Here is a 16,023-nt window from a genome sequence, read left to right as displayed (position 1 = left end):
AGAAAATCCTAAAGATACTACCAGAAAACTATTAGAGCTCATCAATGAATTTTGAAAAGATGCCAAATACTAAATTAATATACAGAAATTGTTGCACTTCTATACTCTAACAATGAAATATCAGAAAAAGAAATTAAGGAAACAATCCCATTTACTATTGCATCAAGAAGAATAAAATATATAGAAATAAACCTATCTGAGGAGGCAAAAAACCTATACTCTTAAAACTATAAGATACCGATGAAAGGAACTGAAGATGACTCAAACAGATGGAAAGATATTCCATGTTCTTGGATTTGGAGAATCAGCTTTGTCAAAATGACTATACTACCCAAGACAATCCATAGATTCAATGCAATCCCTACCAAATTACCAATGGCATTTTTCACAGAACTAGAGTAAAAAATGTTTTAAGTTGTACGGAAACACAAAAGACCCCTAATAGCCAAAACAATCTTGAGAAGGAAGAATGGAACTGGAGGAGTCATGGTCCCTGACTTCAAACTATAATGCTACAGTCTTCAAAACAGTATGGTACTGGCAGAAAAGGAGATGCATAGAACCACAGAACAGGCTAGAAAGCCCATCAATAAACTCATACACTGATAACTAATCTAGAACAAAGGAGGCAAGAATAGACAACGGAGATAAGGCAGTCTCTTCAATAAGTGGTGCTGGGAAAACTAGACAGCCATATATGAAAAGAATGAAACATTCTTTTACGCCATATAGAACATTCTACATATAGAACATTTTACACCATATAGAACATAGAACATTCTTTTACACCATATACAAATAAATACAAAACTAAACTCAAAATGGATTAAAGACCTAAATGTAAGACCTGATATTATAAAACTCTTCGAGGAAAGCATAGGCAGACACTCTTTAACATAAATTGTGGCAATATTTTTTTGGATACATCTCCTAGAGTACTGAAAATAAAAACAAAAATAAAAAAACTGGGATCTAATTAAATGGGAAGCCCTTTTGCATGACAAAGGAAATCATAAATAAAGGAAACCTATGGACGAGGAGAAAATATTTATAAATGATGCTACCAAGAAGGGATTAATTTCCAATATATGGAGTTCACACAGCTTAATACCAAAAACAACAACAACATAATAAAAAAATGAGCAGAAGGACTAGACAGACATTTTTCCAAAGACGCATACAAGTGTCTTTTTCATGCACATGAAAAAAAAATGCTAAATATTGCTAATTATTCAGTTCAGTTCAGGTCAGGTCAGTCTCTCAGTTGTGTCCGACTCTCCGCAACCCCATGAATCACAGCACGCCAGGCCTCCCTGTCCATCACCAACTCCCGGAGTTCACTCAAACTCGTGTCCACAGAGTCGGTGATGCCATCGAGAAATGCAAATCAAAACTACAATGAGATATTACCTTATACCTGTCAGAATGGCCATCATTTAAAAGTCTACCAATAATAAATGCTGGAAAGGGTGTGGAGAAAAAGGAGCCCTCCTACACTGTTGGTGTCAGTCATTTCTGGGAGCCCTCCTTCAACTCTGAGAATGGCCAGTTTAGACAGGTGTACTTTGTAGTTAAGGATAAAGTTATCATGATTATTACATTTTTGACACATCCAATAGGCTTATTCTCACATGTAACAAGTATATAATCGTGCTTTTCTTCAATTTAAAGTTCTATTAATTACACATTTTTTCAGTGTAACTTATCATTTCAGTATAACACATTATTTCAAGTGCAACTTACCACCTAGAAAGAAAAATGAAATCAACTTTAAGGAAATGATCAAGTTGAGAAGCAAAGAAAAATGAAATTCACAATGTTTACCTTATTTCTTTCTAAAGAGTGACTTACTTACCCCTCATTACAAGAAATGTGAGCTTCTGATTCCCACTCAAAGGTTTCATTTGGGGCAACTACTTTACCATGTTTTACTTTTGGATCTGGACATGATTTTCCTAAAAGAAAATTTTCAAATTTGTTTTTTCATACCTACTTCAAAACATTTAAGTCAAGATCAAAATTCTACACTGCTCTTTTCTATTGATGAAATATTATTTTCTTTATTTAATTATTATAAGGGCAAACTTGAAATTCACATTTATCGAGGGACTAATCCCCAAGAAAGATTCCCTGGAGATTTCTCAAAGCCAGAAAAAATGGATTGCTATCTACAACCTAGTTTCTCATGAGAAAATCATTACTGTTGCAGTGGAAAATGAACTCTTAAAATGTGCAAACATCTCTAGAGAATGAAAAGAAAAAAAAAACCCAAGAAATAAAAATGGTTCAGTTTCCTTACTTAAACATGCTTCTTCAATAAAGCTCCACGAGCCATTAGGCTCACAAGTAGACGAGAGGAAATAAGGCCACACGTAAAAGTATCCTCGGTAACACTCATAGTCTATTCTGTCCCCAGGATAATAATGGCGTTTAATGACCCCCTTAAGCTTCATACTTTCCAGTACTGGTGGATCAATGCAGCGTACTAGGAATAAGAGAATAAAAACAGACAATTAGGAATTTAATCTTTCCCATCTTCCACTGTCGCGTAGCAGCAAGCAGGTAGTATAGAATAAGTAGAAAGTTTCTTAGCAAGATTTTAAATGATTTTATCCATGGTTTTATCCAAGCGATGGCAGTAGTGGAGAATGTGTCTTGCTTACTAAAAAAATCCTATTAAAATCCGTTTAATTTGTTGAGGAATAAGCTAAATTTTCATTCAACAGTAAATTCAAGGACACAAAATCTATCTTTTGGGTATTAAATATATATATGTATCCTCATGGGCTTCCCAGGTGCTGCTAGTGGTAAAGAACTCGCTTGCCAATGCAGGAGACATAAGAGATGCGGGTTCAATCCCTGGGTTGGGAAGATCCCCTGGAGGAGGGCATGGCAACACACTAAAGCATTCTTGCCTGGAGAATCCCATGGACAGAGGAGCCTGGCTGGCTACAATCCAGGGGGTCACAAAAAAGTCAGACACGACTAAAGCGACTTAGCACAGCACAGCACATGTTTCCTTACACATTTTTTCTCTAAATTTATTTCAAAACTCACCTCTCATCTTAAAAGTTCTTTTATAGTCTATAACACTCTGCTCAGATTACTCTTCCATAGTTTGAAACACAAGCATATGATCATCTGTCAATTCAGGCTCAGTTTCCTCTCAGAAGGCAAAGTTCTAGAGGGAAGGGATCATCTACCTTCTTTTTCTACTACACTCTGTACACACTGGGTGCTCAAGACTTGCTGTAGTAAGAAGAGATTATTAAATAAGCATTGTGGATTTCAAAGATCAAAATAGATGTGGACTATGTATTTCAAAATATGACTTCACTTTATATATTAGGTTGATACAAAAGTAATTGTGGCTTCAGACTGAATTTTAAATCATTATAACTAGGCTCACACACATCTTTATTAATCACAATAGGATCCATTACAATCAACACATTTTTGCCAATGAGAAATAAGTTTGTTGATTCCGGTAGCATAAAAATCCATGCTTCGGGATTCGAAGAACTCTTGGAAACAATTTTCTACCTCTTTCTGTGGAAGCATTTTCCCTACAAAAAGTTGTCAAGACGCTTGGAGAAGTGGTTGTTGATTGGCAAGAGGTCAAGTGAATACAGCGGATGGGGCAAGATATCTTACCCCAATTTTTTCAACTTTTGAAGTGCTGGTTGTGTGATGTGCGGTTGGGTGCTGTCGTGGAGAAGAATCGGGTCCTTTCTGTTCACCAGTGTTGGCTGCAGGCGTTGCAGCTTCTGGTGCATCTCACTGATTTGCTGAGCATACTTCTCAGATATAATGGTTTTGTCAGGATTCAGAAAGCTAAAGTGGATTAAATGGGCAGCAGACCAGCGAACAGTGGCCATGAGCTTTTTTTTTGGGGGGGGGTGCAAGTTTGGTTTTGGGAAGTGCTTTGGAGATTCTCAGTTAAACCACTGAGCTGGCTGTTGTCAGTTGTCAGAAAATCTACTTTTCATCGCATGTCACAATCTGATCAAGAAATGGTTCACTGTTGCTGTGTAGAATAAGAGAAAACAACACTTCAAAATGATTTATTTGATTTTCAGTCAGCTCCTCAGACACCCACTTATCAAGCTTTTTCACCTTTCTAATTTGCTTCAAATGCCGAATGACTGTGGAATGGTTGACACTGAAGCTTTGATAATCCTCTCAGCTGGTTCTTATGAACTTCCCATGGCCAGCCACTATGTCCCTCATCTCCAAGGTGCTCGTCTCCTTTGCAAAACTTCTTGAACTACGACTCCACTGTGTGTGTGTTAGCAGTTCCAGGGCCAAATGCATTGTTAATGTTGTAAGTTGTCTCCACTGCTTTATGACCCATTTTGAACTCAAATAAAAATTCACTCAAATTTGCTTTTTGTCTAACATCATTTCTATAGTCTCAAATAAATACAAACTAAATATCAAGTAATAAGTCATTAGCAAAAAATAAGGCAAGAAATGCAATATTATACTTTAAATATAGGTAATATTACATAATACAATAGGCTGCATTCAGAAAATTCCCCAGTGCTCCAGAAAAGTGACAGAAAAATGAAATAGTACTCTGCTATGAATCAAGAGAACTGCTCACTTTCTACCCACTTGCAAAAATTTAAAATAAATCTCTGACACAAGCACACACCCATACCCCTTCTCATGTAGTCCCCCCAGGAAATCATGGTCTCTGACCCCAGACATAATGTCCCCAAATCTTATCTATTTTTAAAATTTCTTTGCTTCTTCAAAGTGCAAATTCTAACACATAATGTGTTAATTTTACTTCTAAATTTCCACTCATTTATAATGCACTTTCAAAGTCATTAAGTAGCCTCCTTCTAGGTAAATTCACCCTAACACTTTCCCTCAGTAATTTTAGGTTTCCTGCCTACAACATCTGGAGCTATTGATCATTTTCCCTTTGCTCCTTCATGCCCAAAAACCTCTTTCCCGTGGTTTTCAGGAAACAAATGACCTCGATGTTCAGCCTGTCCTGTGGCTACTCTCCCTTCTATGTCTGACTGCATTATGTGACATTACTCGTGGGTTATTCTAGGAACGTTTCTAATTTTCATTCTGCAAATCCCCCTGGGTGAGAATACATACCCTCATGACATCATTGACACTGATAGGAGCTGCCTCCCACACTACTCTGTCCATCCTGGATCTCTCGCTGGGGCGCCAAGTCTGTGCACTCAATTCCCTCCCAGCACAGCTCTACTTGGAAGGTGTTGCACTTTCTCAGACAACATAATGAAGCCAGGGTGTGGTCTCTTTTGACTCTTCATACCCAGCTTCCACAACTGAAATGCCTGTTCTCTCTCCATTTCCACCTTTACTTCTACTAAAAATTCAAGCCCTATCATTCCTTACCTGAACTGCTCCGAGAGTTTCTGAATAGGTCTCCGTACTGGTCTTGCCACCCTCATTCAGTTCATTTACACACTGCCCCATACAATACTGACACAGTACTATGTCCAGGGCTCTTCCAAGTCAGATATATTTCAGCGGCTCCCTTATTCCCTCATGAGAATGTCTAAGGTCCCTTGATACGGCTAAGAGAGCTTTAGTATCTGCTCACTCTTGCACACTCTCTAAGCCACATTCAACCCCACCAGCAGCGCCCGTTAAATCACTCAGCCTCCTGCGGCACTCTGGACCTCCATGCGCCACTTGACTCCAGCTTTGGCCAGAGGCCTCGCGTTCCTCCTTCAGTTTCATCTTAGGTGCCACTTCTTCCCTGAGGCTCTTAACATCTATCACTCAAAAAAATTGGGTCAAGTGTCCTCATGGCTGCCGCAATTTACTGCTTTCACAGCACTTTTCATACTGTAATTGTTCATTGCTTATATTCCCTCGGGCACGGTAACCTTCCTGGGAGGCACGTCTCATCCACCACTGCATTTCTGGTTCCGAGCGCCACAGTTGAAGGAGCACCGTTATCAGTTTTACATACTTCTGATAAAATTAAAATTCTTTACTCTTCAGCCAAACTGCTCCAGAAATATCTTCAAACCATCACTTTTTTTTTTTACTGCTGTTTTTGTCTGTTTCCATTTTTGGGGGGTTTCTTTACAAAAATTTCACTTTATCAGAATTTTTCACTTCTTTCATGTCAAAATATTTGTTTTAATATTTTATTATAAACCTATTTTATATCACTTCTATGACTAGAAATAGTATTTTAACATTAAGAGTGAACTCCAAAGACTGTAGGTTATATTTTTCCTAAAGATTAGCAATGAACAATTCCAGAACATGTTTCTTACAAAAACATTGGTGATAACAATCATTTTAGAAACAGCAAATCAGACATTACCTGTGCCAATCATTGTTTTGGTGTTTTTTAAACTAATGTCTCCTTCACAGTCTTCCTATGAGTTGGGTACTACTTTCCCTGCTTTAAGATAAGCAGTTTGAACTATGGCAAGGTGGAGGAACTTTCCCGTGAATACATTCCTAGTAGGTAGCACACCCAGGGTCAAGCCAGGAATCTTGGTTCCACTACCAACACTGCTTTCCATCACTGTCGGTCATGACAGCAACGTTTGCATTTAGTCCTTAAGAAATGGTCTTATACTGAGCCTGGGGAAATTAAAGCAACCTAGTTTAGACGTGGTTTCCCAGGTGATGCAGTGCTAAAGAATCTGCCTACAAATGCGAGAGACCCTGGATCAGAAGATCCCCTGGAGTAGGAACTGGCAACCTACTTCAGTATTGTTGCCTAGAAAACTCCATGGACAAAGGAGCCTGGCAGGCTGCAGGCCAAGTTGTGTCGCAAAAAGTCAGACACACCTGAGCGCGCACACACACACACACACACACAGAGTTTAGATGTGCGTTTGCCAGAGCCAACAAAAAGTCTCAAGGTGCCCAAAAAGAACAGGTAACAATATCGCAGCCTGATTTTCAGGATTTTAATTGTTAATTCCTAACTATCCTGTTTCTCCACAATTATTCACTCTGTCATCTACACTGCTGCCTTCCTCTCACCTCCTTCACCCCACTGCTGCCACGCAGGGTAGCTAGACAGGTCACCACTGCCCTGAGCCACGTCACCTCTCTGAGCCTTTGCTCACACTCCTTCCTCTGCTCTGAACCTTTCTTCCTGCTCTGGAGCAACTCCTTCAGCTCGTCTTCCTTGTTCACACAACATCTCCTCTAGGAAGTATTTTTGTCTTCCTTGGGGAGGCAGTGATCAGTCCCTTCTCGTGTGTAAGCAGCTTTCTGTAGGAAAGAGCTATCTGCAGGACGTCCCCTTTGTCTTGTCACTTTATCAAAGCTATATTGTAACTAACCTCTGGCCCAAGCATACCTTTCACATCTTTTGATCACACAATACTCTGCCTAACCTATTGGCTCTTTTCTAAGTTCAAGAAATAAAAATGAAGAATAATTAAGAGATGGCTAGCTCTTTCCCCCAGTTTTCCCTTCAGTAATCTTGAGAGCAAACTCCAGGAGAGAGCATCTATAGAAAGATCATAGGAGTCAGGAAGTCTGCAGGCAACTGGAGATGTCAACAATATGGCTCCTATCGCAGTGACTGGGCTTCCACGGTGGTGCGGTGGTAAAGCATCTGCCTGGACACACAACAGACGTGGGTTCAATCCCTGGGGTCAGGAAGATTCTCCTGGAGTAGGAAATGGCAACCCACTCCAGCATTCTTGCCTCGAGAACCCCATGGACAGAGGAGCCTAGCGGGCTACAGTTCATGGGGTTGCAAAGAGTCAGACATGACTGAGCATGCACACACATCACAATGATTAACTTTGGAGATTACTTCCCCTTTTTCCCTTTAAAAACTTCCAGGGCCAAGCAGAATCCTCAGAGTCGGTCCTGGGACAGAAGTTCGCCTTCTCCCCAGATGCCAGCCTTCTGCCTAAAGCAACCTTTCCACTCCTACTGGCACTTGTCTCTTAAGTATTGGCTTTCTGAGTGGTGAGTAGTCCAACCTGAGTTCAGCAGCACTTGGGCTTTCCTCTGCATGCTTGCCACTACATGCTTTTATGTTTAACACATAATACAGTGGACTCCCTTCATCCCTGTGGCCAACAACATCTCACACATGATGTCCATCACAGTCGTTCTTCAAAACGCTTTGCTTTTCAAAGTATCACGACTGTTAAACAGAAATCAATGGTAAAGAATATAGTGCAATAAATCAAACCATTGAAAATAATCTATGCACTGGCGAAGTATTTGACCGCATCATTTTTTTTGTTGTCTATCTGCCAGCAGTATGGTAACCTATCAACTGACCGATAACGACTGTTGTTCCTGCACTGTAATACGAAGAGTAAGAAAACTGAGAAACTATCATGTAAACATTTACTGATCTTGGCTTCTTTCATTAGGAAGAAAGAAAAGACTTAATATAGGCAGAAGAGATAACCTATAAAAGGAAATTATAGGTTTGGGCCCAAAAAGCAGACCCTGCTCTGGAGGAATGAGACTGGTCCTTTCCGTGGGCTCCTTCCATTTGGCAACTACCTCTGAGCTAGCAAGCCTTCCAGGCACAACTACTACTTATTAAACCTGCTCCTCAAGAGCCACTTCTGTGACTGTAGTATCCACATACTTTCCATGCCCCGTATAGTGAGTTCCCATTTATACCTTATTTAAGTTTCCTACCTATCCTGATTTTACCTTTCAACCTTAAACATAACCTTTTCATCCTCTTCATTTCCAGTTGGTATCTTCCCTGATAGACCCTATTCATTTTATCCTTTTTTCCCCTCTATTTTGAACAATTTTCATCATCTCATTCAACTTCTAGCCTTAAGCATATTTTAAACATCATTAAAGAATTCCTTCTAATTTCTTGTTAGCACTGCCGTTCCATCGCTCACACCTCTCCTGCAGAGAAATAAACTTTTTAAATGACCTGTAACAAGCAAGACTGTAGGAGTGTGAGCCCTGAGGAGTCTAGTAGCAGGGGCATATAAATCCTTTCTGATTCTCAGCTGCCTCTGCCTTAGCTATTAGACACCACAGAAAGGCTGTCTAAGTGTGGCTCTTTAGAGAACCTTCCTCCTGGAAGCAAGAGAAGTTATTCCTGGGCTCTAAGCCCCAGCTGAAAGTCACCTCTAATTTCCTGGTACTCGATAGTTATACGAGAGTGTTGACACTGAGGCCAAAAAAATGGGCATTTCAAACCACAAGTATGCCAAGACAGCCAAGATCTCTGCATTCTAGTGAGGAGAGAATGGAAAACATAGTTTGGGTGGGTGACTACCAGTTAGCAGGGGAATTAAACTGAAGTGTGTGTTGTCCACTGGAAATGGTAGGTCAGAGAAGGTCCCTCTGAAAAGGTGACATCGCAGAGCTTAAAGAATAAGAAAGAGTTAATTATGCATAAGGCAGAAAAATTCTCTAAGCCCTCTGAGGAAACAGCAAGTACAGAAGACAAGGTGGCAAAGTCTAGCCTGTTTGTTGAGCAGAAAAGTCTTCCCTCCCACCAGCCCTTTGTTAAATGCCATCAGAGAATCACGCTTCTTTCCTCTTGGGCACTTCTCTTGGGTTATAACATATTTATTAGTCTTACGTGTTGGCTACCGTCTGCCACTCCCAATAAATTCTAGCAAATATTAATATTCAACTTCCTAATGTGTGTCTGGCACTGCATATACTCACATGTGTGTGAGGGAGGGGGACAGACAGAGTGAAATCGGGATAGTGCAAATAGGAATACTGTGTTTATTGTTCTCCAGTGCATCCCCAGGACCTGGACAGGACCTGGCATACAGAAGACAAGTATTTGTTGAATGAATGCTGCTAAGAAAAACTGCAGCAAACAAACTGCATGGAACCAATCCTAAAACTATCCTGGGCATAGACACACATCTGTGGACAAAGACAAGGAAATACACCAAAGTAGTAAAAACTGGTTGTCCTCGTTTATGTTTTATACAATAAGCATGTATTTCTGTACATACTTAAAGTATTCATTCGATTCAATGAAACACACAAACTTAGCGAACGGGGTCTCAGCTCTAATTTATGAGCTTTAAGAGAAAACCAGGAGAACATCATTTATAGTTCATTTCCAGGATACTCATTTTTCACCAGGTTTGGCTACCAATGTGTTTTCGGTTGCTTTGGTAAGCCCCATGCAAAGCAAACAGCTTCCTAGTCCCACACTGGGCACCACTGGGGTGGTGATTTCCACAAAGCATCTCCCGGCTCCCCCAGCGGGACACAACCCCCACCCACACCCGCCCAGGGAACACAAGGCAACCCCTTCCCCTCGCAACATCCCCACACACTTGAGTAAGCCCTCTCCGGCAGCACCAGGGCCCTGCACCTGTCCTCACCAGGCTCTGTCCTGTGAACACCCTCCAAGCTCTTGCCAGGGAACCAGCCCGGCCCTGGTCAACCCAGGCCGAGCCCACCATCGCGCAGCTATCAATGTCCCCCAACAAGCAAGCCTTCTCCTCAGGTCCCCGCACAGCGAGACCCGGGAAACACCCGCCCCGCCCTCTACCCCAACTCCGCGGGGCCCCCGGTGGATCCAGCTCCGTGTCGGCGCCCCGCGCCACCAAGCAAAGCCCCCAGGCCCCGGTTCTGGGCTGCCCGCCCCCGCCCCGCGCCAGTTCGCCGCCTGGGTGCACGCTGTCTCCAGGCTCCTACCGGAGAATATGGGTAACGGGAGCACCAGGGCCGCCAAAAGCATCCCGACGCAGCACCAGGGGAAGAGGGGACTCTCGGGGCGAGCGGGAGGTGCCTGGCGAGGCGCGCGAGACGCTGTCATTTTCAGGACGACCAGCGGAAACCCGCAGACCAACGCGGGACGGACCTTTCCGAACTGGGCCGCCGCGCGCAACAATCCGCCGATTCTCCCGTCCGGGGCGGTCACGGAGGGGGCGTGGCCGGGAACGCCGACGGCCGGCCAGCGGGCGGTCCCCAGGCGGACCTCGGGCCGGGGGCGGTCCCCCCCGGCTCTAACCGCTGAGCGCGCGGGCCGCCTTGCACCTCCTGCTCAGACCCCGCCTGCATCGCTTCTCCGTCTGAAGACCTGAAGAGAACCTCCGCGGCTCGCGGGAAATGGTCACCGCCTCTCCGTGAACACACTGTCTCTGCCCTACTTAGGAAGGATGGGAAGGAATCAGGGCAGGCGCGGGCATCGTTGACGCTTTTCCAGACGCTGGGCTATTTAAAAAGAATCAAGCGCCTCCACCTGAAAGCAGTCAGTGGATCGCTGTGGAGCAGACACCGCTCAGGACTCCACCTTGGACCTGGGGCCCTCCACACTGGCCCACACCTGGGCCCTCGCTCAGTCTTTGGCATTCAGTTCAGTTCAGTTCAGTCGCTCAGTCGTGTCCGACTCTCCGCGACCCCATGAACCACAGTACGCCAGGCCTCCCTGTCCATCACCAACTCCCGGAGTTAACTCAAACTCATGTCCACAGAGTCGGTGATGCCATCCAGACATTCATTCTCTGTCGTCCCCTTCTCTTCCAGCCCCCAATCCCTCCCAGCATCAGAGTCTTTTCCAGTGAGTCAACTCTTCCCATGAGGTGGCCAAAGTATTGGAGTTTCAGCTTTAGCATCAGTCCTTCCAATGAACACTGATCTCCTTTAGAATGGACTGGTTGGATCTCCTTGCAGTCCAAGGGACTCTCAAGAGTCTTCTCCAACACCACAGTTCAAAAGCATCAATTCTTTGGTGATCACAGTCCAACTCTCACATCCATACACGAACACTGGAAAAACCATAGCCTTGACTAGATGGACCTTTGTTGGCAAAGTAGTGTCTCTGCTTTTTAATATGCTATCTAGGTTGGTCATAACTTTCTTTTCAAGGAGTAAGTGTCTTTTAATTTCATGGCTGCAATCAGCATCCGCAGTGATTTTGGAGCCCCCCAAAATAAACTCTGACACTGTTTCCACTGTTTTCCCATCTGTTTCCCATGAAGTGATGGGACCAGATGCCATGATCTTTGTTTTCTGAATGTTGAGCTTCAAGCCAACCTTTTCACTCTCCTCTTTCACTTTGAGTTCCTCTTCACTCTCTGCCATAAGGGTGGTGTCATCTGCTTATCTGAGGTTATTTATATTTCTCCCGGCAATCTTGATTCCAGCTTGTGCTTCTTTCAGCCCAGCGTTCCTCATGATGTACTCTGCATATAAGTTAAGTAAGCAGGGTGACAATATACAGCCTTGATGTACTCCTTTTCCTATTTGGAACCAGTCTGTTGTTCCATGTCCAGTTCGAACTGTTGCTTCCTGACCTGCATACAGGTTGCTCAAGAGGCAAGTCAGGTGGTCTGGTATTCCCATCTCTTTCAGAATTTTCCACAGTTTATTGTGATCCACACAGTCAAAGGCTTTGGCATAGTCAATGAAGCAGAAATAGATGGTTTTCTGGAACTCTCTTGCTTTTTCGATGATCCAGCGGATGTTGGCAATTTGATCTCTGGTTCCTTTGCCTCTTCTAAAATCAGCTTGAATATCTGGAAGTTCACAGTTCACGTATTGCTGAAGCCTGGCTTGGAGAATTTTGAGCATGACTTTACTAGCGTGTGAGATGAGTGCAATTGTGCAGTAGTTTGAGCATTCTTTGGCATTGCCTTTCTTTGGGATTGGAATGACAACTGACCTTTTCCAGTCCTGTGGCCACTGCTGAGTGTTCCAAATTTTCTGGCATATTGAGTGCAGCACTTTCACAGCATCATCTTTCAGGATTTGAAATAGCTCAACTGGAATTCCATCACCTCCACTAGCTTTGTTCGTAGTGATGCTTTCTAAGGCCCACTTGACTTCACATTCCAAGATGTCTGGCTCTAAGTGAGTGATCACACCATCGTGATTATCTGGGTCATGAAGATCTTTTTTGTACAGATCTGTGTATTCTTGCCACCTCTTCTTAATATCTTCTGCTTCTCTTAGGTCCATACCATTTCTGTCCTTTATCAAGCCCGTCTTTGCATGAAATGTTCCCTTGGTATCTCTAATTTTCTTGAAGAGATCTCTTGTCTTTCCTAATCTTTTGTTTTCCTCTATTTCTTTGCATTGATCACTGAGGAAGGCTTTCTTATCTCTCCTTGCTATTCTTTGGAACTCTGCATTCAATGGGTATATCTTTCTTTTTCTCCTTTGCTTTTCACTTCCCTTCTTTTCACAGCTATTTGTAAGGCCTCCTCAGACAGCCATTTTGCTTTTTTGCATTTCTTTTCCATGGGGATGGTCTTTGTCCCTGTCTCCTGTACGATATCACGAACCTCCGTCCAGAGTTCATCAGGCACTCTATCTATCAGATCTAGTCCGTTAATCTATTTCTCACCTCCATTGTATAATCATAAGGGATTTGATTTAGGTCATATCTGAATGGTCTAGTGGTTTTCCTACTTTCTTCAATTTAAGTCTGAATTTGGCAATAAGGAGTTCATGATCTGAGCCACAGTCAGCTCCTGGTCTTGTTTTTGCTAACTGTATACAGCTTCTCCATCTTTGGCTGCAAAGAATATAATCAATCTGATTTCAGTGTTGACCATCTGGTGATGTCCATGTGTAGACATGTCTTTGGCATTAGGCAGGTATAATTCAGAACAACAGCTGAGGTTTCCATGGTTGACTGTCTGCTGCTGAAGCCTCTAGTGGCCCGATAGATTTCAAAATTAGGAAAGGTATGGCCATTGCTCTCCCAACTGCTAGTCAATTATTTTCCCCTCTACTCCTAGAAAAGGACTCCTGGGAAGGTAAATTATTCACACAGACCATTAGCGTAAAAGACCTCAACTCTATGGGACCTCACTCCTTGAGCAACTAAGTTTTACTGAAGGTGAAATTTACATGTATGAAAACGGTAAGGACACAGATTCTGGAGAAGACTCTTGAGAGTTCCTTGGACTGCAAGATCAAACCAGTCAATCCTAAACAAAATCCATCCTGAATATTCATTACAAGGACTGATGCTGAAACTTGAATGCTGTGGCCACCTGATGGGATAGCCTACTCAAGGAAAAGGCCCTGATGCTGGGAAAGATTGAGGGCAGGAGGAGAAGGGGACGACAGAGGATGAGATGGTTGGATGACATCACCGACTCGATGGACATGAGTTTGAGCAAACTCTGGGAGACAGTGAAGGACAGGGAAACCTGGCGTGCTGCAGTCCATGGGATTGCAGAGAGTCGGACGTGGCTGAGTAACTGAACAACATCAAGGATTAGATGAGGTGTTTTGGACGGAGCACTTACGAACCGGAAGACCAAGGATAGCATGTACTTCCTTTCACTTCCATTTGTTCTCTTTATTTCATGCTCTTCCTGAGAATTGGTAGAATTTTCCTTCCTGCTCTGTAGCTTCTAGGAGTGGGCATCTATCTTTGGTTTTTTTGGCTTGCAGCTGCATCATTCTAATCTCTGCCCCTCTGGTCACAAAATAATCTCCCCGATTGTCTTTGTCTTTACTTGTATTTTCTTCTTCTTACAAGGATGTCAGTCGTATTTGATTGGAGGTCATCATAATGACCTCATCTTAACTTGATTACATCTGGTAGACACCCTAATTCCAAATAAGGTAACACTTTTAGGTCCTAGCCGTAAGGGACCCTGTTTGACACTTAAGAGTTCACATTGCAATCTCTCAGATTCCTATTTGCCCATGTGTCAAATAGATTCACCCAATCCCAACATCCTCCAAAGTTTTCACTCTTTCCAGCATCAACTCAAAGGCCCAGATTTTACTTAAATGTCTTCTAAATAAGTTATGAGTGAGACTCAGTTTCTGGACCATCCCTGGGCAAAATTTGCAGTCAGGTGTGGCCCTGTGAACCAGAAAACAAGTAATGTGCTTCCAAAGTAGAATGTTAATATTGACATAGGATAGAAATTACCATTCATAAATGGAGAAAGAGATAAGAAAGGGGTCACAAGTCTTAAACAAATTCAAAACCAACCAAGAGAAATCTCATTAGATTCTGGGAACAGAGAACACTCCTCTGTGAAAGTAATGCTCCTTGTCGGCCCCTATGCGGGGAGACTCCGCTTTATGAACCACCAGGGAGGTGAGACTATCTTCTCAGCAGGAAGAGGCCCTGTTGGCCCCGCCTACCAGGGCGCTATCTTTGGAGACATTCCTCCTTTACCTGTATGATATCTGCTCCTTTCAGTCCTAGCTGGAAGCATTTCTGCTAGAATAACCTTCTCAAAAACTTAGTCTGTTATGCCCTAATACATGCCAGCTCTTAGTCGTGTGTGTACATCACACATCTTCCCTGGATAATAGCATCTCTACTTCTGGCTTAGGCTGAGACAATTGATTGGATCTCCACTCACATGCGTAACCTTACAAGCAAAGGACTGTCCAGCCTCACTATGGGCTTGATTGGTGAGTATAGTATACGGATAGGCTGATTCATTTCAAATCATCTCATATTGGTTCCTTTATCTTTGACAGTTCATTCTTCAATTTCCATTGCACTGAATGTATTTACTACAAGAAGCAAGAAGAAATCAGGTGGATCTTTCATAGTTGGGTTGGGAATCTTCCGAACTAAATATCCAAGTTCATCTTGGATATTTTGTGTGGTAGTTAATTTTGTGTCAACTTGGCTAGACAGTAGTACTCAGATGCTTGGTGAAATTATCAGTTAGATGTTTGTGTGAAGACATCTTAAAGATAAGATATATACAGTTATATAATCACCCTATTATCAAGATGTAGAATATTTTCATCATCCCAAATGTTCCTTCATGCCTTTTGAAATCACTCCCTATTCCATAATTACATTATTATTTTTTAGGGTGAAAGTTTGATTTCAATGAAAAACGAACATTTGAAATAAAACAGTAATTTTAACTTTATTCTTCAAAAAAATGGTATTTTTAAACCTAAAGTAAACATATAAATAGTTAAGTACCTAAAGTGAAATTAACCTTAAGTGTTCTGATTGATGTCTTTTAATCACATATATATACCCATATAACTACTACCTAGAACTAAAGAGAGCAAATGTCCAGCACAACATAAGATTTCCTTTTGTCTCTTCCCATTCTGTACCACACCGTATCT

At 42.4% G+C, this 16,023-nt stretch overlaps 1 protein-coding gene across 1 annotated transcript in view; it reads right to left on the bottom strand.

The window, feature by feature from the left end:
- Window positions 1-10,803, bottom strand: part of LOC148775075 (membrane cofactor protein-like) — a 51,297-nt gene extending 40,494 nt beyond the window's left edge. The window contains exons 1-3 of the mRNA XM_088845021.1: window positions 10,642-10,803; window positions 2,300-2,485; window positions 1,856-1,955 (exon numbers count right to left, since the gene is read on the bottom strand). Coding sequence (XP_088701147.1) covers window positions 1,856-1,955; window positions 2,300-2,485; window positions 10,642-10,762 — 407 coding nt within the window. The 5' untranslated portion in view covers window positions 10,763-10,803. The remainder of the gene's footprint in view (window positions 1-1,855; window positions 1,956-2,299; window positions 2,486-10,641) is intronic.
- Window positions 10,804-16,023: the final 5,220 nt, after the last annotated feature.

Source organism: Moschus berezovskii, chromosome 17, assembly GCF_049115385.1.
Source record: "Moschus berezovskii isolate FMDL1 chromosome 17, NW_MosBer_1.0, whole genome shotgun sequence".
Lineage (NCBI taxonomy): Eukaryota > Metazoa > Chordata > Mammalia > Artiodactyla > Moschidae > Moschus > Moschus berezovskii.
This window is presented reverse-complemented; position numbering and strand designations above follow the sequence as displayed.